The sequence below is a fragment of the Thamnophis sirtalis genome, unplaced genomic scaffold, assembly GCF_051295495.1.
Source record: "Thamnophis sirtalis isolate CommonGarterSnake01/CBP01778 unplaced genomic scaffold, rThaSir2_p1.2 scaffold_12, whole genome shotgun sequence".
NCBI classification, from domain to species: domain Eukaryota; kingdom Metazoa; phylum Chordata; class Lepidosauria; order Squamata; family Natricidae; genus Thamnophis; species Thamnophis sirtalis.
In genome coordinates this window covers 62565398-62589180 of record NW_028261392.1, presented here as the reverse complement: position 1 = coordinate 62589180, position 23783 = coordinate 62565398, and the positions used below count along the sequence as shown (strand labels likewise).

The 23783-nt window shown below is 44.4% G+C and overlaps 1 protein-coding gene across 1 annotated transcript in view; it reads right to left on the bottom strand.

Moving 5' to 3' along the window:
- Positions 1-23783, bottom strand: part of LAMC1 (laminin subunit gamma 1) — a 164796-nt gene that overhangs the window by 19022 nt on the left and 121991 nt on the right. Inside the window, exons 14-20 of the mRNA XM_087726963.1 lie at positions 18018-18263; positions 15212-15365; positions 11211-11353; positions 7131-7309; positions 5851-6007; positions 4446-4651; positions 1670-1749 (exon numbers count right to left, since the gene is read on the bottom strand). Coding sequence (XP_087583089.1) covers positions 1670-1749; positions 4446-4651; positions 5851-6007; positions 7131-7309; positions 11211-11353; positions 15212-15365; positions 18018-18263 — 1165 coding nt within the window. The remainder of the gene's footprint in view (positions 1-1669; positions 1750-4445; positions 4652-5850; positions 6008-7130; positions 7310-11210; positions 11354-15211; positions 15366-18017; positions 18264-23783) is intronic.

Sequence of the window (23783 nt, the reverse complement as noted above, 5' to 3'; positions counted from 1 at the left end):
GAACAACTGAGTCGCAGAATACCATAATCACACTAGAGCAGTGTTTCTCAACCTTGGCAACTTGAAGATGTCTGGACTTCAACTCCCAGAATTCAATAGTCAGTGCCTAGTGCAGTGTTTCTCAACCTTGGCAACTTGAAGATGTCCGGACTTCAACTCCCAGAATTCCCCAGCCAGCATTCGCTGGCTGGGGAATTCTGGGAGTTGAAGTCCAGACATCTTCAAGTTGCCAAGGTTGAGAAACACTGCACTAGAGATACACTGTAAACCAGAAGTAGGATTTTTCAATCTCTCCGACTCCCTTCTTAAAAAATCCCTTCTATTTAAAATCAGAATGAATCTATTAAGAATTAGAATCATGCTAAAATGTAAAAATACAAGTGCGGCTCATGTTCTCCATGAGTGGGGGAATCATGGGATTGCTTCGTTTTAAATAAAAACAAGTGGACAACCCATTCTTTCCAAGCTAATACTTGTCACATATAAACTTTGCAGAGAAAAGTTGCATATAGTTTATGCCTTTTACAAGTAATGCAGTATATATGTGTGTATGCATGTATGCCTACTTATACAATAGAGAAGATGTAGCATTTGGTTTAGAGTATACTTAAATAAGCAACACAATTCAAAAAAGAGTAATAGTGTATAACTGCCCCATAGAAGAGCCGAGGTGGCGCAGTGGTTAGGGTGCAGTACCGCAGGCAACTTCAGCTGACTGTTATCTGCAGTTCGGCGGTTCTAATCTCACCGGCTCAAGGTTGACTCGGCCTTCCATCCTTCCGAGGTGGGTGAAATGAGGACCCAGACTGTTGGGGGCGATATGCTGACTCTGTAAACCGCTTAGAGAGGGCTGAAAGCCCTATGAAGCGGTATATAAGTCTAACTGCTATTGCTACTGCTATTATGGGTTTCTTTCAGTGGTGAAATTCAATTTTTTTTTTACTACCATTCCTGGGGGCGTGGCTTTGTGGGCTTGGCAGGGGAAGGATACTGCAAAATCTCCATTCCCACCCCACTCTGGGGCCAGCCAGAAGTGGTATTTGCCAGTTCTCCGAACTACTCAAAATTTCCGCTACTGGTTCTCCAGAACCTGCCAGAACCTGCTGAATTTCACCCCTGGTTTCTTTCAATCTGTTCTTTTCAGAGCAGAAAAGAGAAGGGAATGTTTTTTTGTTTTTTTTAAAGGAATGAGATTTGGGGATAGAAAGAATATGGAAGCAGGGAACACTTCCTCCACAGGATTGAGGAGGAGATCTTAAGCTGAAGGTGATGTAGACAAGTTACCATTTAATGCAATGATGGACTTGGAGAAAAGATTAAGGAGCTGAGGTGGCACAGTGGTTAAATGCAGCACTGCAGGCTACTTCAGCTGACTGTAGTTCTGCAGTTCGGCTGTTCAAATCTCACTGGCTCAAGGTTGACTCAGCCTTCCATCCTTCCGAGGTGGGTGAAATGAGGACCCGGATTGTTGTTGGGGGCGATATGCTGACTCTGTAAACCGCTTAGAGAGGGCTGAAAGCCCTATGAAGCGGTATATAAGTCTAACTGCTATTGCTATTGCTATTAAACAAAGAAGGGAGATGGTAGCTTTGGGTTCCTCAACAATCTGCCAAGTAGAGGCATGTTTAAGATTACCCAGGGAGAAAAAGATAAAGGGGGCATCTCTCACCGTGCAGCCAATTGCCGAGCTTCTTCTGCCAGGATAGTCATGTTATTGGGGTCCCCGGTTGATTCTGGCGGAGTGATAGACTGAAAGAGGAATCACAATACTTTCGAAAGCCATCTCTTGCATTTTACAATACTATAAGCAGATAACAGTCGTTTGTATTAGAGATGGGAAACAGAGGTGTTGCTAAATCTGGCAATCTAGTATTGTTCCTCTATTATCTCTGGGCCCTCCAGACTGAATCATAGATATCATTTCCTGCAACCTTCCACCACATGCAGGACATTAATCCTAGATTAATGACCATAAGTTTAAAATGGAAAAAATTAGAAAAAATCAACCAAGCGGATGAAACTCAAGTTATGCTTCTTCTGCATCCTTCCCTACTAGATAGCGGTTTGTAAATCAATGATGAAATATAGGGATCGCATATTATTTTTCTACATAGCCCCATTCGCGAAGCAACGATTAAAAAAAATTGAATCGGTCACTTTGATATCCATGAAGCTGTTTCAAAAACACAAAATTGAAAAAAAAATTGAATCGGTCACTTTGATATCCATGAAGCTGTTTCAAAAACACAAAATTGAAAAAAAATCGAATCGGTCACTTTGATATTCATGAAGCTGTTTCAAAAACACAAAACATTTGGAAAGGCAAGGAGAAGGCAATGTTTTTTTCTGGCGATTCAATGTACTTGTTAAAAATAAAGTAAAACATGATTGTTCTTAAACAGTTTATTGATAGATAAAAAAATGTGTAGGGGAAGAAAAGCACATCTTCATGATGTACATCCATGCTCATTTGTATGAGAGTACAAATGATTTCAAGGTTTCCTTATGAATGCCAATCTTGGCGTCTTTGAGGAGAGAATGCTTTGTATTCAGCCAAGGGCAATGTGGAGGAGGGGGGCGACGGGGACGGGGACACTGATGGAGATGACTCCATCCCAATCTCTGAAGTGGGGGTATAGAAAGGAGAAATTAGGGTCTTCCTCTCAAGGCTTCTACATGAAGTACTGAAAGGGTCACCTTCAACTGCATCATTTCAAAGCATCTTCCATAGAAGACTATTAAAGCCAGTCCAGCAGGTGCTTCCAAATCAGTGGTGGGTTTCAAAAATTGTTCGAACCTACTCTATGGGTGTGGCCTCCTTTGTGGGAGTGGCTTGCCACCCATGTGACCGGATGGGAGTGGCTTGCCGCCCATGTGGCCGGATATGAAGATGCCGACGACAGTTGTCAGAACCACCTTAAATTACCTCACACACAGCACTGCATAAGAATATGAGGTAAACTTGTTTTTTGAAAGGCATCTTTGGTTTGCGTTAAAACAACTTCAACACACGCAATGTTCTGATTGCACCACAAACGCAATTGTCATCCTTACCTTTCAAGAGGCACTGAGTTTTATAAATAGGAGCATGATAGTGTAGAATAATCATATCCAAGGACCAGTGGTGGGTTTCAAACAAATTTGGACCCTCTTCTGTAGGTGTGGCCTGCTTTCCGGGTCCACTGGTGGAACCTCTTCTAACCGGTTCGGTAGATTTGACGAACCGATTCTACCGAATGGGTGCGAACTGGTAGGAACCCACCTCTGTTCCAAATGATGTGGTAGAATCCCTCTGATACCTAAATGCGGAGGCCCATGTTTTGTCAAGCTTCCCTGAAGGAGTATTTGGTCAAAGTCTTGATGAAGGCCAAGAGTTCAAGACTTTGCACATGCCCACCCCAGCAATGTTTGAAAATGTTCTTCAGCAGGGTCATATTTTGATCTGTACTGGGAACCATCAAATTCTACACATTGGACAATCTTGTGTAACGTCTCTTACTTAGTAAAAATATACTGCGTCTTTATTTTGCATCTTTAATTCATTTGAGAATCTCATTTTAAGTCCACCTTACAATGTTACCAGGTATTGCTCAGCATTCATCATTTCCCAGCATGATTCCATAACCCCCCCCAAAAAAAGGATTAGACATTTGGGGGGAAAAACAAGGCACACTCATTGTGCAAGACAATGCCTGTAATAAAGATTTGATTGAGCAATATTCGTTTTTCAAAAGCATCATTCTCCTGCTTCGATTGCTTCGATTTGGGAGCCATTCCAAAAAAATAAAAAAATTGAAAAACGAGCAATCAAACAAGCCAACAAACAAAGTCTCTGCTCCCCTCAGTTTTAAATGGGATACTATTTGTAATCTTTTAACAGTTGATACGGAGAAGTCTTCAGGAGAGTAGGGCTGATTGAGTACGTCACATCAAACGCAAAAGCTATAAGATCGCCATCTTGTGACGCAGCTAGACAAAGAAGCCTTTTGCAAAATTGAAGCTGGTATTTTGAATAATAATAGAAGAGGTTTCTCAGGAATGGTCCCTGCTCGGATTCGGATTAATTTTTAAATAGCTTAGCTTTGTCCTGAGGGGGGGGGGGGGCAACCTGCCTAGCGCTGCAAAAAAAAAGCAGCTGAGAAGAACTGGCTGGAGTAAAAGCTCAGCTATTGTTGAACCTCTTCTCCGTTCACAGCGGGGGAAAAAAGCTGTGAATTACAAAGAGATCCTAACGACTGACCTTCTCCCTGCCCCTTTCTGCCAGAAAGGGGAGATATCTATAGATCTTATAAGATATACAGACCAGAACTCTGAGAGGAGCTCCGTTGAGCTCCCGTCGGCGACAGGCTCCTCCCCCAGAAGTGAGCATCATTCCCGCACTGATAAAACCCTGATTAATTCCATCGCGGGGTGTGAAATGTAAAGAGAATGCAAATGGAACTCACCACATTGGCGATAGCCATCCTGGCCTTATGGAGCATATTTGAAGCTCTGTCAATCAGCCATTCTGTGTTTTCCACCTGAGCTTCGGCTTGTTCGGCCAGGTTTTCTGTCTGACTAACTGTATTCTGGATGTTCCTCAACCGACCAAGTTGACTTGAAAGGGTTCTGTTAATTTCCTGCAGACGATCCATCAAACCCTGGTCGACATCTGGAATCAGCAAAGTAGCAGTGAGTCACAGAAATTGGCAAATTAGAAGTTGATTATCCCGTGTCTTTATCGCTAATTGGTTTTTATGAAATGAGAACAGAAAAGTGGCTTATAAATTCAATGAGTAAATACAACAATGAAAGGAAATCATGGATTTCTTTTTAAGGTTTGTTGGGATTTGACAAAACCACGACAATAGAAAAGATGTACTACTGAGCATAGATTTTTATATAGGATTCACAAAATCACCTTTCACCCTAGAACAGTGGGAGTTTTGTATGTCTTCAGAGAAGAGAATTCTCCACGAGGACCAAACACAGTAGACCAGATAATTCAGTAAGGAATCGCCTACTGTTTTTTTTTTTCTCCAAATGATCTCTTCTGTAAAGTTTTTCACTTATCTCTAACACAAATTGAGTTAAATGTATCTGCTAACATACATGACCTATGCCAGCGATGGCTAAACCTTTTTGGCTTGGGTGTGTGCCCACAAAAGCGCGTGTGCCCAAAAGCGCGTGTGCCCACAAACATAATTCAATCCCCTCCGTGCATATGTGCATGCTCCCCCTGCCCCATCCCCCACGCATGCACGCACTACCCCCCCCCTCATAGCGAGGGGCCCTATGAGTTGGCTTTGGAGGATGTGGAGGACCCTGGACAGGGTTCCGACTCCGAGCAGGGCGCAGAGAGGCTGGTTGGCCACCAGGAGGCACCTGAGCCTTGGACCAGTGGGGAGGAGACAAGGGAGTGTGATCCGGGCATCAGCAGTGGGGAAGAGACAAGGGAGTTGTTCCTAGATGCCCAGCACCGGAGAGCTAATAGGCGTAAGGAACAATTACGCAGTTACAGGAGGTAATTGCACTCAGCTGGCGATCATTAGGCTCCTCTCCAGACTATAAAAGGACTGCTTGTGCACACGCCCCTCTTGCAGAAGTCAATGCAGGAACTAATGTCGGAGAACATTATTGTGAGCTTGGCAGGCTGGTTTGCTGCCAGGGCTTATCTGTGCCGGTTTGCTGCCAAGGACCTGTCTATCTGTTAATTAAATGCCATAACTTATCTTTGGCTCGGAGTGTGTGTTGGTGTGGGACGGGGGGGGGGGTGTCAGAACACATATACATATATGAACTGATTGATTCCGAAATAAATTATAGGCTGCCAAATGGTCTAACTCAAATTAACTGATGATAGCCAGCTACCTTTGATACTTTGGGCATCTTGAAGTAAGTCCATGACTTCTCGTTCAGCTTCTTTCAGTCTATCTTCAAAAGCCTGGTCAGTGATGACGTCATCCCCTGTTCCTATGTTAGCTATAAGATTTTCCAGATCTCGCAGCCTCCCCCGTTGCTCCTCAACCTGAACCATCGAGACACCAAAGAACAACAAATCCGTAAGACAACCACATAGGTTTTGAAGGCTCCAGATAAAAAGGATAAAGAAAAAGATGCTGAAAATATGCAAAATGCGGTTCGCCGACAAATGCGCGCTTGACAAATGCGCGCCGACGAAACCGCCCCGTGACGAAACAAACAACATTCCGCGACACGAAAACGTCATAACCCTAACCCCTAACGTTGTTTTTGCGTCCCACTATGTTGTTGTTTTTTTCGTCACGGCGCGGTTTTGTCGGCGCAAATTTTGTCGGGCGCGCATTTGTCGGGTCACGCAAAATGCAGATTCTTGGAACTGTTACAATGAAGCCTGATGTAGCTTTTGTATTATTCCTGTTGCTGCTTTTGCTTTTTAAGTATGTAACATTATATTTTTCCCAGTGTAACATTTTTGGGCCGAGCACAAATGTGTATCCTATTAATTTTCCCCATGATAAAAATACGTAAGCTCTAAATTGGCAAAATTAGCAATAGCATTTAGATTTATATAGTGCTTTACAGTGCTTTTACAGCCCTCTCTAAGTGGTTTACGGAGTCAGCCTATTGCCCCCAACAATTTGGGTCCTCATTTTACCCGTGACCCGTCAAAACCGTGCTCGACTAAGCCGCGCCCGATTAAACTGCGTCGCTGACGTCATCAACAGGGCGACAAAAGCCAGTGCGGAGAAAGAAGGGCGCTTTAAATAGCGCTTTGAAAGCAAGCCGATTCAACTTAAGGTTAGGGTTAGGTTTAGGTTTAGGTTAAGGGTTAGGATTAGGTTTAGGGTTAGGTTAAGGGTTAGGTTTAGGGTTAGGTTAAGGGTTAGGTTTAGGTTTAGGGGTTAATTTTAGGTTTAGGGTTTACAGCGTGCTTCTGTCTCCACGCTGTTGTCGCCCTGTTGATGACGCGGTTTAGTCGAGCGCGGTTTTGTGGTGGAACCCATTTTACCCACCCCAGAAGGATGGAAGGCTGAGTCAACCTTGAGCCTGGTGAGATTTGAACTGCCAAATTTCAGGCAGTCAGCAGTCAGCAGAAGCAGCCTGCAGTACTGCACTCTAACCACTGCTCTAAATTAACTAAAACCAACAAAAATTGTGGTCGGTATGACCTTATCTTTCACCAATCTGTAACACGCAGGACATTCTTGACAACCAGGCCAGGAACGGTTGTAGAAGTAGTTTTCTTCACACTGGTCACAGCGGATTCCCACAAACCCTTCTTTGCACTCACAACGTCCGTCTTCTCTGCACTGAAGAGAGCGGGAACCTTCAGAGTTGCAGTCACAAGCTGAGGAAACACAAGGCATTTAAGTATTGAACGGGGAAGTGGCCACTGAAAAAAGAACAATCTGAAAAAATCTTTCACCTTGGGATATCTAGAACAGTGTTTCTCAACCTTGGCAACTTGAAGATGTCCGGACTTCAACTCCCAGAATTTCCCAGCCAGCGAATGCTGGCTGGGGAATTCTGGGAGTTGAAGTCCGGACATCTTCAAGTTGCCAAGGTTGAGAAACACTGATCTAGAAGACCAATGAATTAAAACCCTTTTCAAATGTCAGTTGATTGGTGCCACTAAGTGGCCCTTAGCTACTAAGGAAACCAGGCATTTCTGACTTTCACCCGTTAAATGAAGCAAGAAGTTGTACATACAATACAGGTAATCCTCAATTTACATCAGTGGTAGTCAACCTGTTTAACTGTTTATTAAATTTATAGGCCGCCCAATCCCGGAGGACTCCGGGCGGCTTACAGAAACAGAAATTAAGAGAAATTAAAAACAGATAAAACACCACAAATTTAAAAAGACACAACATGCACCCAAAAGGTCGACTCAGCCTCCCATCGTTCCAAGGTGGGTGAAATGAGGACCCGGACTGTGGGGGCAAGTTGCTGACTCAATTTGCTAAAAAATTTGTAAACCGCTTAGAGAGAGCTGAAAGCCCTATGAAGCAGTATGTAAGTCAAATAAATAAATAAATAAATAAATAAATAAATAAATAAATAAATAAATAAATAAATAAATAAATAAATAAATAAATAAATAAATAAATAAATAAATAAATCACCGCAGTTGATAAGTTAGTAACTCAGTTGGTTAAGTGAATCTGGCTTCCCCGTTGATTTTGCTTGTCAAAATGTTGCAAAAAGTAATCCCGTGACCTTGGGGCACAGCAACGGTCGTAAGTATGAATCAGTTGCAGGGGTGGGTTTCAACCGGTTCGCGGCGGTCCCTGCGAACCGGTTGGTCGGCGAACCCGGAAGTAAGTAACTTCCGGGAACGGCGAAGGGCCCACCCGCCTGCCCGTGGTCCTTACCCGGTTTTGATGAGTTCTGCGCTCCCACGCATGCGCAGGACGCATACAGCGCCTGCGCGACCCTCCAGGAGCAGCTGGAGCATCGCACAGACGCTAGTACGCATGCGTGCACCGCGTGTGTGCACGAGGACGCCGCCGGCCCTGTTCCATCCGAACCGGTTGGAACGGGGCGAGAAACCCACCCCTGATCAGTTGCCAAATTTTGGAACTCCCTAAGACTAGTTTGGACTTTTTAGTGGTTGCTGTCCTACAACATCTGGCGGATGAACAGTTGAAGATTATTGACATGCCAAGAAAATAAGAGCAGTGAGGGATTCTGTCTAGCTCTTATGGCTCATTTTTTTACCCTCTCTGATTCACTCTGCTGTCATGAATATAGACTTACCATGTATTATTTTAACATTAAAAAAAAAACACAATGATGCAGCAAATGTATCTGTAAATAGTCTGACTCGATGCGTCATACCTGTCCCTCCTTGCCTCCGTTAGGGCATGCCTCTCAGGGATTTCCAAATATACACAGTTACCGTTCAAAGTTATAAAAAAACGACTTATGACTCGTTTTCCCACTTAGCAACCATTGTAGCATTCCGGGGTCACGTGACCAAAATTTGTGCACTTGCCACCGGGCATGATTTATGAGTTGCAATGCCAAGGCAGTGGTGGGTTTCAAAAAAATTTGGAACCTACTCTGTGGGTGTGGCCTCCTTTGTGGGAGTGGCTTGCCGGCCATGTGACCTGGTAGGAGTGGCTTGCCGGCCATGTGTTCTCTCTCTCTCTCTCTCCTTCCTTTTGTCTCTCTGTCCCTTTTTTCTTTTTTTCTTTCATCTCTCTCTCACTCTTTTTCTTTCTTTTTTCTTTATTTATTTCTTCCTTTCTTTCTCTATCTCTGTGTGTCAGTCAGTCTGTCTGTCTGTCTCTCTGTGTGTGTATGTGTGGCAGTGGTGGGTTTCAAAAATGTTTGGAACCTCTTCTGTAGGTGTGGCCTGCTTTCCGGGTCCACTGGTGGAACCTCTTCTAACCGGTTCGGTAGATTTGACGAACCGGTTCTACCGAACTGGTGCGAACTGGTAGGAACCCACCTCTGTGCCAAGGGATCATGTGACCCACCCTTTGTAAACCTTCCCAGCCGGATTCTGACAAGCAAAGCCATTGGCAGGATTAATTTAACAACTGCAGTGATCTGCTTAACAACTATGCCAAAAAGGTCATAAAATAGGGCAAAAAGGGAAATGGGAGGATTAAATAAAGAGTATGTCCTAGATTAGCCTCCTCAGGGTGCCGTCGGCCAGACAGTGTCGGCTAGCGACCCCCAGGGGGAGAGCCTTCTCTGTGGGAGCGCCTTCCCTCTGGAATGAGCTGCCCCCGGAGCTTCGTATAATCCCCGACCTCCGGTCCTTCCGACGCGCCTTAAAAAGTTGGCTTTTCCAGCAAGCCAGCCTGGCCTGAACAAAACAAAATAAATGATTGATTGTTGTTAATTTTAATTGAATTTTTTAAAATGTAATTGTTAATCGGGTTTGTTTTTTGGATATTCTATCTAATTTCCTTTTTAACTTTTGTAATATGTTTTTTTTTTTTTAATGTTGTACGCCGTCCTGAGTCCTTGGGAGAAGGGCGGCATATCAATCCAATAAACCAAACCAAACCCTCATTTAGCAACTGCCTTGCTAAGCCAAGGAAATGTTGTCGTAAGTCAAGGATTACCTGTATCAGGTGACAAAAGTCTATGTTTGTTGTACATTTCTGTTGTATAAGATAGGTTGACGTTCAAAGTTATATTTGTTATTGCTGTAATTTGCATTAGTGGTCCAAATGCCAGCTCCACTTACAAACCAGGGTATGTGAATTAGAAACTAGGCTCAAAAGAATACGCTTCAACAATTACTTTTCCTCTTCCCATTTTGCATTAAATGACACCAAGCTGTATCCCAACAACATTTCAAACTGCCGTTACAGCTTGGCATCAATATATGATACATGATAATGGCAATTCCTCAAAAGGAGAATAGCAATAGCAAGAGCAGTTAGACTTATATACCGCTTCATAGGGCTTTCAGCCCTCCCTAAGCGGTTTACAGAGTCAGCATATTGCCCCCAACAATCCGGGTCCTCATTTTACCCATCTCGGAAGGATGGAAGGCTTGAGCTGGTGAGATTTGAACCGCCGAACTGCAGATAACAGTCAGCTGATGTGGCCTGCAGTACTGCACCCTAACCACTGCGCCACCTCAAGAAGAAGGAAGGAAGGGAATTTACCTTGAAGACGAGAGAAGAGAATGCACTTGGCATTCCCAAAGCCAGCTCTACAAGTCCTCCTTTGCTTATATAGTGTTATAAACGCCGTGGATCACCATATCCAAATCTATTCATCCAAGACTAATTTAATTTTTTGTTAAAAAAAAGTAAGGAAACGGGAGGATTAAATAAAGAGGAATGTATGTCCTAGATTTTACACTTTCCATGTCCTCAATCTGAGTTAGCTGCTTAAAGGCCACATTCCACAGCAACAGCGTAGGAGTGTAAGAGCCAAAAACCAGGTCAGTTCTGGGACAAAATTCAGGGCAAGTGTTTATTCACAAGGAGCAGCAGATGGTCTACCAGAATATGCAATCTGAATGCCCTAGAGACGGAGAGCGAGACTCATATATAACTGCAAAAACATCCTTGCTGGACTTGAAACGAGAAAACATGCGAGAGGCAGACAAAAGTGGGGGGGGGGGGGGAGAGAGAATTAAACCTCTTGTGATGTCCCAAGTCTAAGGACACGTTAGTAGCAACGAACAAATTCTCCATACAGAGCAACAGAGATGGGAAATGGATTGGATGAGGAAGGGTTGGGACAGGAAATACGGTCTTCCCAACTCCCCTTACGTTTGCAGCCTTCAGGACCAAATCCAAAATGGTTGGCTTCACACCTCTCACAACGCTGGCTGGTAACGCCTGGCTGGCATTCGCATTGCCCGGTCTGAATGTCACAGTGGCCATTAGTGGAGCCCAGAGGATGGCAGTTACATCTAGGAGAGGAAGAACATCTCAACATCAATGAACACAGGTAGCAATAGCAATAGCAGATAGACTTATATACCGCTTCATACGGCTTTCAGCCCTCTCTAAGCGGTTTTACAGAGTCAGCATATCGCCTCCACAGTCTGGGTCCTCATTTTACCCACTTTGGAAGGATGGAAGGCTGAGTCAACCTTGAGCCGGTGAGATTAGAACCGCCGAACTGTAGATAACAGTCAGCTGAAGTGGCCTGCAGTACTGCACCCTAACCACTGCGCCACCTCGGCTCATTTTAAATTTAGGGCTTTCAGCCGTCTCTAAGCGGTTTACAGAGTCAGCATATCGCCCCCCACAGTCTGGGTCCTCATTTCACCCACCTCGGAAGGATGGAAGGCTGAGTCAACCTTTGAGCCGGTGAGATTAGAACCGCTGAACTGCAGATAACAGTCAGCTGAAGTGGCCTGCAGTACTGCACCCTAACCACTGCGCCACCTCGGCTCTAGGTAAGGAAGCAAGAGTGCGTATTCTGCTTGCCATCTTCTGAATTTGACTAAACATGTCATTAAAAAAAAAAACCATGTTGTAAATATGGGATGAAAGACAGATGTCATTTGTCTACACCAGTGGTAGTCAACCTGGTCCCTACCGCCCACTAGTGGGCGCTCCAGCTTTCATGGTGGGCGGTAGGGGTTTGCTGTAACTCTGCTTTATAAATTTTATAAAGTAAAGTTCCTTCCCTACTTTACAAATCACCATTACTGTGGAACCGGTGGGCGGTTAGAGAATTTTACTACTAACAGAGATACAAAAGTGGGCGGTAGGTATAAAAAGGTTGACTAGCCCTGCGATAGATAGATAGATAGATAGATAGATAGATAGATAGATAGATAGATAGATGGATGGATGGATGGATGGATGGATGGATGGATGGATGGATGGATGGATGGATGGATGGATAGATAGATAGAGAAAGATGATAGAAAGTGAGAGAAGATAGATAGATAGATAGATAGATAGATAGATAGATAGATAGATAGATAGATAGATAGATAGATAGATAGATATAGTAGATCAGTGGTAGTCAACCTGGTCCCTACCGCCCACTAGTGGGCGCTCCAGCTTTCATGGTGGGCGGTAGGGGTTTGCTGTAACTCTGTTTTATAAATTTTATAAAGTAAAGTTACTTCCCTACTTTACAAATCACCGTTACTGTGGAACCAGTGGGAGGTTAGAAAATTTTACTACTAACAGAGATACAAAAGTGGGTGGTAGGTATAAAAAGGTTGACTACCTCTGGCCTACAGAATTGGTCAAAGGAAATGCGGCATTCACAGTAAAGCCCCAATGAGAATATATGTACTTTCTGTAAATTAAACCAGTTCAATAATGCAGTGTTTGAGGAACGATGAAGACTGTTTACATTTACGTTTAATATTCAATCAAATGGTTTTAACACAAAGTGCCTATTATAAAATAAAATAAGAACAATATACAGGTAATCCTCACTCAGTGACCTTTTGAAGTCACAACGGATCCCCCCCCCCTCCAATTCAAAACAGCTACTTATGGGCTGGTTGCATACACCCTAATGGTCAACTATTAAATGCATTTTTACCTCATTGCAAAACCTCACCTTTATGGCCAGTTGAAGTGGTGGGTTTCAAAAAAATTTCGAACCTATTCTGTGGGTGTGGCCTCCTTTGTGGGAGTGGCTTGCCGGCCATGTGACCTGGTGGGAGTGGCTTGCTGGCCATGTGTGCTTTCTATTCTTTTCCTTTCTAATGATTTGCATTGTCTTAAAGTAAAGTTAGGTAAAGGTGAAGACTCTTCAAGCAGAATCCAACTTCTGGGGAATACCAGGAGATGTCCATGTAGTTTTCTCAGGAAAGTGTTTTCCTACTGTGACCCGGTGTTTTTTTTTTCACCTCCTGGCCCATCCTACCCTCTTGCTATTCTCGCTGGCTTCCCACTCAAGTATTCACCACGCTGAACCCTGCTCAGCTTTTGGAGAACATCAAGGTTTGGCCAGGTGCTGCCATCTGCTGCAGACTAATGGGAAGACCCAACAACAAAAATAAATCAATAGTCAACGGCCACAGCAACAATCTTGTATGTTTGTAGCAGTGGTGGGATTCAGCCAGTTCGCACCTATTCGGGGAGAACCGGTTGTTAACTTTCTAAGCAGTTCGGAGAACCGGTTGTTGGAAGAAATCTCATTTTGTTTTTTTTCCACTTTACAGAGCTAATCCTGTAAAGAAGGCAGGAAGGAAACATTCAGGTGTTGTTTCTAGCCTAATCTTTATTGCCCTGCTTATAGAAACTGCCTCTCCGGTTAACCCTTATTACCATTGTAACAGCTAAGGTGAAGCGCCCATCAACGTGAGTGATGTTGAGTAGGCCATGCCCACCCAGTCACATGACCACCAAGCTCCACCTACCCTGCTGGTCACTAGGGCAGAGAACCCGGTTGTTAAATTATTTGAATCCCACCACTGGTTTGTATACGGTTGAGTTGAAAGTGCCACACAGAATAACAATGAGAAGGTCTCTGCTTTCTAGTGTTAGCAGGTTAAAACGCACCAGTGGCAGGAGAAGCCGAAGTGACTGAGCAAGGAAGCGTACACGTGGAAGAAGAAGATTGGACCATGTGTAATTTCATGTATTGAGGCTTCATTTCAGGGAAGGGAGGGGATGATATTATATTCCTTTTAGAATTTTGGCCTGCCACACTTTCTCTTATTTCATTATGCTGTTTCATTGGTATAGTTGATGGGAGGGGGGAATAGACAGGAGTAGGATTGGGGAATGTATTGTTATCATTCTTTACTAGAAGCCAAAGTCATCTTTTGTCTCCGCACTTTTACACCTGACCGGAAGCAGCTGGGTGGAGACGCCAGCGTGGAAGAAGAAGATTGGACCATGTGTAATTTCATGTATTGAGGCTTCATTTCAGGGAAGGGAGGGGATTATATTATATTCCTTTTAGAATTTTGGCCTGCCACACTTTCTCTTATTTCATTATGCTGTTTCATTGGTACAGTTGATGGGAGGGGGGAATAGACAGGAGTAGAATTGTGGAATGTATTGTTATCATTCTTTACTAGAAGCCAAGGTCATCTTTTGTCTCTGCCCTTTTACACCTGACTGGAAGCAGCTGGGTGGAGACGCCAGCGTGGAAGAAGAAGATTGGATCATGTGTAATTTCATGTATTGAGGCTTCATTTCAGGGAAGGGAGGGGAATATGAGGTTTTTTTTTAGGAAGCATAAATGATCACAGGGGAGACCGAGAGACAGCCTGCTGCAGATGGCTTTTCTTTCTTACTTGAGAGACCGCCTGCTGCCAATTACCTCCAACAGACCGATTAGATCCCACAGATTAGGCCTCCTCCGAATTCCATCCACTGGCCAATGCCGATTGGCTACCACCCGGAGGAGGCCCTTCTCTGTGGCTGCTCCGGCCCTCTGGAACGAGCTCCCTGTGGAGATTCGGACCCTCACCACCCTCCAGGCTTTCTGCAAAGCCTTAAAAACCTGGCTGTTCCGACAGGCCTGGGGCTGATGAGTTCCTGTCCCCGCTCGAAAGGTGTGGCTGTTGATTGTTTTTGAAATTGTGGTGTTGTGTTGTCCGTTGTTTTTCTTTTTCTTTCTGTTTGTACCCCCTCCCCCCGACTTGGTTGTGAGCCGCCCTGAGTCCCTCTGGGAATAGGGCGGCATAGAAATACAATAAAATCGAAATCGAATCTTTCAAAGTCAATTTGTAAATTTTAACAGCTGATTTTAACAAAAGCTTGGGAAACCTCTCTGATGACGTCCCATCCATCCAGGCCACCGATGTTCAATTCCTGTGTCAGGAAGAAGAAGAGCTCACCTTTCACAGCCACGCCCACTTTGCAGGTTGTAGAAGCCCGGTTCGCAGGAGCTGCAGTCCCTCTCTGTGACGTGCGAAAGGCATTCGCACTGGCCTGTTACTTGATTGCAGCTTCTCTGCAAATTTGCTGTGCCGTAAGGATTACAATTGCAAGCTACAAGAATGAAAGCATAAAAAGGCATCAGGGTGGGGTTTTCCAACCAGACCTAATTCAGAGGGCAGTTGCAGGAAGCTTAGGGGGGCACAGCGAGTCCCATTTTCATACTTCGAGTACTTTTGAGTACAAGAGGGCCGTTAGGGCAAAGGAAATGCAGAAGCTCCAGTTTAGTATTTAGTCTCTTTGCTTGTCAAATATGTGCCTACATATTGCAATGCATCTCAGTGGGATAGGTGAGAAAGAATACTTGGCGCAATTTATAAACAAAGTGTTCCACCAGGATGGGGTGGGGTAACCGCTTCTTCTGACCACATCACAAACAATCCATAAATGGGGAAGGGGGAGCCAATGTCGCGATGGTACATCGTGCGGACTCGATAGTCTGAGTCCGCCGATGACACTTTTGCCCTTGGACGGTCCGGTAGGACCTAAACCGCCCCGAAGAGACGGTGACTGGGAAGACAAAACCTTGCTGGTCACAGGGACGCCGCAAAGTCACTTATTGACCCAAGGGTAGCGCTTCCAACCGAAGGCAAACAGGCAGCCCCCGGGATGACATAGTCGGAGACGGCTCCCGAAGGAAAAGAAGAAGTGAAAGCGTTCCATCTGGTGAGGTTTTTTTTTACTTTCAGAAGATTGTTCTAAGAAACTTTTAAAAAAAATAATAATAATTAGTCCTCAAAGTAAGAATAAAGCGGCGAATTTAATCCTTATTGGACTGCCTTAGAAAATTTTCTGCTTTTGTTTGTAACGATGTTTTTGTGAAGTAATTGCAACCTTTCCTGTTTCCCCGCTTGAAGTCTATGGACTGATCTTTTTTCCTCTATTTTTTTTTTCTACTACCTTAATGTTTTCTTTTGGCTTAAACTAAAAAAAATTTTTTACTTTAACAAACAATCCATAAATACACAAGTTGGAAAACATAATCCCTCATTTGGATGGAACAACTGAATCCTCCACTCTTCTCCGGGTTCCACAAATTTCTGCAGCCATGGATCGATGGATGGATGAGGACTTTAGCCTACTTTCAGGGACGTAACTGAGACATCTTTCTAGCGGTCAATTTTTTGTGTGGGGCCTATTTCAAATATTGAAAGATGCTTCCAAAGAAAAGTTAAGAGGATTGCACTCTATTCTATTAGATTTGCTCCTTTACATGAACATCAGACTCTAATACTAATTAGTTTAGAGAAAAGCTACCCAGATGGCGAGGAAACCAAGTTCTATGAGGAAACTAAGTTCTATAAAACCCTACATGGTAGTGGGCCTGGGTACTTGAGAGACCGCCTACTGCCAATCACCTCCACCAGACCGATTCGATCGCATCGATTAGGCCTCCTCCGAATCCCATCTTCCAGCCAGTGCAAACTGGCAACTACCCGGAGGAGGGCCTTCTCGGTGGCTGCTCCGTCCCTTTGGAACGAACTCCCCGTGGAGATTTGGACCCTCACCACCCTCCAATCCTTCCGCGCTGCTGTAAAGATCTGGCTGTCCCGGCTGGCCTGGGGCTAAGATTATAGCCCCACTCGAATGGTGTGATTGTTGCGTTTTTTTTCTCTTTTAATACGCTGTATTGTTTACTGTTTGTCATTTCCCCCCTCCCTTTTGAATTGTGAGCCGCCCTGAGTCCCTTCAGGGAAAAGGGCGGCATACAAATAAAGGTAAATGAAATAAATGAAATGAAATGAAATGAAGGGTAAAGGAGCTATCTTTCATTCAGCGGACTCAAGATTCCACCAAAGCTTCTGTGCCAACTTTACAGATGTGCTAGACAATTTCTGTAAGCATAGTTCTATGGGCGCAGTTTCTGAAGGAAGGGAGGTCTTTGCTTGCTCATAAGATAATGGTTCTAGGGCAAGAAAGCACTTGCCAAATCTTCTGTTACAGAGGCAGAAGAAACAACAGCTGCTGAAAGTATTCTGGGAAGTGTCTCCCAGCTGAACCTCTGGCCAAATATTTTTTTTGGAGTGGCGGGGGGGAGGGGGAAGAGCTTTCCTCCTGATGAAAGGGTCATACTGTTGCAGCAGATTGTGGTTTGTAATCTACTTACGAAAGAGCAGGACTTGAGACCACGAAAGTGAGAGAAACAGGTTTATTGGATGCCTCGAGTTCAGCGTGTTCACATACCAAAATCTGAACTGAACTGGGCTCTGCCCAGGATCCTACTTTTATGCCGTGTTCCACACGGTACATTCTCAAGGCGTTTCCATACACGAGACAAGCATGACATTTCAAAAAGGGGAAGTTCATTTTGGAATGTTACAGCAAAGTACATAGGAGAAATATAAAAAAGAGAAGTTCCTATTTCATCTTAAGCTGTCAGCAGCTTTTACCTCTGTTCTATCTCTCACTTCCTGTGCCCCCCACTTTACAGGGTCTTGCCACACTGTTCAGCCCTATTTGTAATACTTATGAGGAAGTTGGGGAGAAGGTTCACTCCAGCTAAAAGTCAACTTTGAGACTCCAGAGCACTAGAATGAAAAGCCAAACTAAAATGAATTTATAAGGTCCATTCTATTAGGACCACCTAACCTGGCCAGCCACTGGTGGGTTTACCTGTGCAACCCATGCTGTATCAATACTAATGTCCTAGAATTGGACTGTGACAAAAGCATTATTAACTGCACACACAAAAAAAACCCCACCTACCTTTGCACTTATCCTCTGGATTCTGAGCTAAGGGGTTCCCGAAGAAGCCATCTTTGCACCGGTCGCAGTAGAAGCCAGCTGTGTTATAAATGCACTTCAAACATTCTCCTGTCAAGCGGTTGCAATTCCCGACTGCATTGGGGTCGATGTTGTCACTGCACTGGCAGAGACGACAGGCCCTGCTGGGGCCATTTTGGCCGAGAGGATCTCCAAAATAACCATCATCACACAGCTCACACCTTTTACCTGCAGTAGGCCCAGGGAAACAGGTATATTAGAACAGACCAAAAAACCAAATACTGTAATCCATGCAAAAAACGAGTAAGGTAGAAAAGTAGCTGCGGAATTATGGAAAACTTCCACTTTTCAGTCTCAACAGCGAAACGCTAACGGAACTGTAGCCAATATGGGCTCGCTGAAAAGCACAGACTTTAAGGAATGCTGAGGCTTCCAGAAACGGTTCAGGTAGTCCTTGACTTACGACCACAATTAAACCCCCAAATTCCCCCATGCTCTACATGGGGCAGCCCTTGAAGAGTATTCGGCGACTTCAGCTTGTCCAGAATGCAGCCGCGCGAGCGATTGTGGGTGCACCTCGGTTCACCCATGTAACACCTATCCTCCGCAAGCTGCACTGGCTGCCTATTGGTCTCCGGATACGCTTCAAGGCGCTAGTCGTCACTTATAAAGCCCTTCATGGTATTGGACCTGGGTACTTGAGAGACCGCCTACTGCCAATCACCTCCACTAGACCAATTAGATCCCACAGACTAGGCCTCCTCCGAATTCCATCCACCGGCCAGTGTCGACTGGCGACTACCCGGAGGAGAGCCTTCTCTGTGGCTGCTCCGACCCTCTGGAACGAACTCCCCGTGGAGATTCGTACCCTCACCACCCTCCAGGCCTTCCGCATAGCCCTTAAAACCTGGCTATTCCGACAGGCCTGGGGCTAAAGATTCGCTGCCCCTATCTCGAATGGTATGATTGTTGTGCTTTTTAACTATGTATAGTTTTGTGTTCTTGTTAAACTGTTTGTATCCCCCCCTTCCCTTTTTGAGTTGTAAGCCGCCCTGAGTCCCCTTAGGGAAAAGGGCGGCATACAAATGAAATAAAACTCTAAACTCTAAACTCTTTATGCTGCTAAGTTGTTAAGTGAGTTTTGCCCCATTTTATGACCTTTCTTGCCCCAGTTGTTGGATGAATCACTGCAGCTGTTAAGGTGGCAATGTGATTGTTAAGTGAATCTGGCTACCCACGTTGACTTCGCTCGTCAGAAGGTCGCAAAAAGGGATCACTGCAGCTGTCCTAAGTGTGAGGCAGTTGCCAAGCATCCAAACATAAATCATGCGACCCTGGGGATGGGGCAGTGTTCGTAAGTGTGGGAAATGGCCATAAGTCCCTTTTATCAGTGCCGCTGTAACTTCAAACAATCACTGGATGAACTGTTATAAGCCGAGGACAACCTGCAATTGAAAAACCCAATAAATCAAATCAATACAGATCAGTGGTGGGTTTCAAAATTTTTTAGAACCACTTCTGGAGGTGTGGCCTGCTTTGTGGGAGTGGCTTGCCATCCATGTGACCGGTTTGGAGTGGCTTGCGAGTCATGTGGCCAAATGGGAGTGGCTTGGCAACCATGTGACTGACCATGTGACTTTACACAACTTGAAAAATGTGGTGAAACTCACTTAACAATGCTCTTGCTTAGCAACCAAAATGTTGGCTCAGAAACTCTGGCATTTGAAGCACACAAGTCTCAAAGCTGTCAAGTTACAAGATCCTCGCACCCCTAACCCTTTAGGAAAAAACCCCCAGGGGGGGGGGTTCAAACTTGACAGCTTTAAGACTTGTGGACTTCAACTCCCAGAATTCCTCCTCCAGTCATGTTGGCTCAGGAACTCTGGCATTGAAGTGTGCAAGTCTTAACGCTGTCAAGTTACAAGACCCTTGCACCCCTAACCCTTTAGAAAAAAAATCCACGGGAGTTCAAACTTGACAGCTTTAAGACTTGTGGACTTCAACTCCCAGAGTTCCTCCTCCAGTCATGTTGGCTCAGGAACTCTGGCATTGAAGTGTGCAAGTCTTAACGCTGTCAAGTTACAAGACCCTTGCACCCCTAACCCTTTAGAAAAAAAACCCCAGGGGTGTTCAAACTTGACAGCTTTAAGACTTGTGGACTTCAACTCCCAGAATTCCTCCTCTCGCTCATCATGATGTGCGGACAGGCGGGGGAAGAGAGCTGGAACCGGTTCTAAACGGCACTGTAGATTTGTGGAACCTCTTCTACAGAAGAGGTTAGAACTGGCAGGAACCCACCCCTGATACCGGTCAATGAGGACTCAGCATCCTTAAGAAGCATATGTACTGTGTCAAAAAGTGACAAGGCCCTGACACAGATGTAATGTCAGCTGGATTAGAAGACCTTCAAAGACCCTTCCAGCCCCATGATTCTACATTCCGTGAATGACTAGAACTCTGAAGGAAACTTTCCCGATATCTGCTTGTTTGTTATTCAGATCTTTTTGTACGGCGACAGAAACACAATTTGGCTTACCGGTAACAGACCAGTTATAACAACAACAAAAAAAAGGAAGATAAGACAGAAGCTTCTCCAAAGCCAATGAAAGCACTTAGGAAATAAGGATTGCATTTTCCATTCATAAAATCCAGTATTTTAATCGGACCCTTTGGAAATAATGCTCCAATTATTAAAACACCCACTGCAAAGCACCGAAAATGACCCTTGAGGCAGTCCAGCCATAAAAACTCCCTTCTGTAGTTTCATGAGATGATTACGTTGCAACCTCTTTTAACAAGACTTTTAACTTGGGCAGCCGTTAGAAAAGTTGCCAAGTTTTTGGCAGTAGCTATGGCTTGCAAGAATTAGTTGGCATCCTCCTTTCATTGTTAATTGTTTCAAGTTTGGTTTCCCTGTATTTTTAAGTTTCGTATCCGTGCTTATTGGTGTGATGATGGTGGCAAAAAAGAAATGGAAGGAAATGCTGAATAATAAAAGAGTTACAAGTTTCTTTTTTTAAAAAAAAAAACTGTTCTTATTGATGAAGGGAAGGAGAGAGGAGGGGAGGGGAAATCATGTCAGACTGGCATGCAATATGGACTTCATGTGACATGCAGAAGCGGTTCCACCACAAAACAGCGGAGTACAAAAACCGCGCTCGACGAAAGCGCGCATTTGACGTCATCACAGCGCGACGAAAACATCGCGCTGTGATGGAAAAATGTAAAAATAAAGCGAAAACCTTACCCTAACCCCCCCAAACCTAACACTAAACCTAACACTAAACCTAACCCTAAATCTAACCCTAAACCTAACCGTTAACGTAACGCTAAACCTAACGCTAACCCTTAACTTAACGCTAAACGTAACCCTAACGCTCTAAACCTAACCCTAACCCTTAACCTAACCGTAACCCTAAACCTAACCCTTACCTTTATGTGAATCGGCTTGCTTTAATTTTAATTTTATTTCAATTTTTAATTTTTTTTCGTCGCGCTGTGATGACGTCACATGCGCGCTTTCGTCGAGCGCGATTTTGTACTCCGCGGTTTTGACGGGTCACGGCAGAAGCTGCATAGAACCACCAATAAATTCACCGCTTTTCGAAAATAGGATTGTACTTACTTTGGCCAAGCTATAGCTGGTAGCAAATTCCAGAGTTAAGAAGCAGAGCAGAAACAAAGAAAAGGCAAAAAGTACATAAACCATCATTTGACAAGAAGTAACATTAGAAGATCAAAGGCTAAATGGAAACCGGAGTTTAACAACACAGTGCAGTAAGGTTTTAAAGGAACTTCTTTAAACAACCATTCCCCCCAACCTGGGTGTTCTCCAAATGTGCAGACCTCAACTTCTAGAATTTCTGAGTTAGCAGAGCACTGCTGACAATTTAGGTAGCTGAAATTCACACAGGTGAAAGATGCCAAATTTGGGGAAATCTGGGCTATAAGAAACAAGACTTAACAGCAACATTAAGAGGGGGGAAAAAGCACAATGCGTTTTATAATCTAAGAGGGAGGCAAGAATGTTTGGGAAATAGGAAGGTAAAAGGAGAACCCATTTATCATATATTTAGTAGGAGGCATTTTGCTCTACATCAGAGAATATTTTTTCCTAATGGCTTCCAAATGTGCATGGATTTTTTTTTCACTTTTAAAAAATATTTTCTTTGGGTGGCGTAGGGCTCCTATACAAAATGGGATCGTTTAGACGGGGTTCACACACTTAAAATTTTGAAAAGTGTAATAGCAATAGCAGTTAGACTTATATACCGCTTCATAGGGCTTTCAGCCCTCTCTAAGCGGTTTACAGAGTCAGCACATCGCCCCCAACAATCTGGGTCTTCGTTTCACCCACCTCGGAAGGATGGAAGGCTGAGTCGACCTTGAGCCGGTGAGATTTGAACCGCTGAACTGCAGATAACAGTCAGCTGAAATGGCCTGCAGTACTGCACCCTAACCACTGCGCCACCTCGGCTCATTTTAAATTTAGGGCTTTCAGCTCTCTCTAAGTGGTTTACAGAGTCAGCACATCGCCCCCACAGTCTGGGTCCACATTTCACCCACCTCGGAAGGATGGAAGGCTGAGTCAACCTTTGAGCCGGTGAGATTTGAACCGCTGAACTGCAGATAACAGTCAGCTGAAGTGGCCTGCAGTACTGCACCCTAACCACTGCGCCACCTCGGCTCATGCCCTAAGCTCTGGATGCCACATTTCTGTCAAACCCATAGCCTCTAGGCAGGTTATGGCAATGGTTATCTAGCAATCGATGGACAGGAGAGAACATGAGGAGTTAGAAGCAAAGGACTTTCAGAGAAATCAGGATCTCGGCCTGAAGCACGGCTGTTCAGACCGATAAGGAGGAAAAAAAAATAAGAACACTACACACCCTCAATAAATCCAGCATTCAGAAATGCACAGCAAAGTTGTTTTTGTTTAGTTTTACGAGTCAGACAAGTTGGGTCTTGGACAGACACTCTGTGCAACGATCTGAAAGCTGCCTCCTCTACGAGTGACACATTTGCCAAGATTGGCCAATTTCTTTATTCCTTGGGGCCAACTCTAACATTGTTCCGTCATAAAAAAAGGGAAAAAAAGGAGTGTGATTTCTTCCACCAGCTGTAGTAGTGGATGGGTCCAAGCATTTATTGAGCCCATTTTTAAAAGGCTATTTTTCTTATGCTTTCCTGGAAATTTGCCATACATGTTTTTTGAAACAGCTTTTCCATTTTAATGGGCTGCAAAATTGATTTCTCCACTGAACGGATAACCAGGGTCAATGGATGAATTTCTACTGGGGAAATAAATCCTTTGAGGAAGGAAGGAAGGAAGGAAGGAAGGAAGGAAGGAAGGAAGGAAGGAAGGAAGGCAGGCAGGCAGGCAGGCAGGCAGGCAGGCAGGCAGGCAGGCAGGAAGGAAGGAAGGAAGGAAGGAAGGAAGGAAGGAAGGAAGGAAGGAAGGAAGGAAGGAAGGAAAGGAAGGAAGGAAGGAAGGAAGGAAGGAAGGAGTTATTAATTACTATCATGGGTATTTAATGAGTAGTGGTGGTGCAGTGGTTGGAATCACCACTGCAGGCTAATTCTGCTGACTGTCGGCTGCCTGCAGTTCAATTCTCACTGGCTCAAGGTTGACTCAGCTTTCCATCCTTCCAAGATTGGTAAAATGAGGACCCAAATTGTCGGTGGCAATATGCTGACTCTGTGAACTGCTTAGAAAAGGCTGTAAAAGCACTGTGAAGCAGTATATAA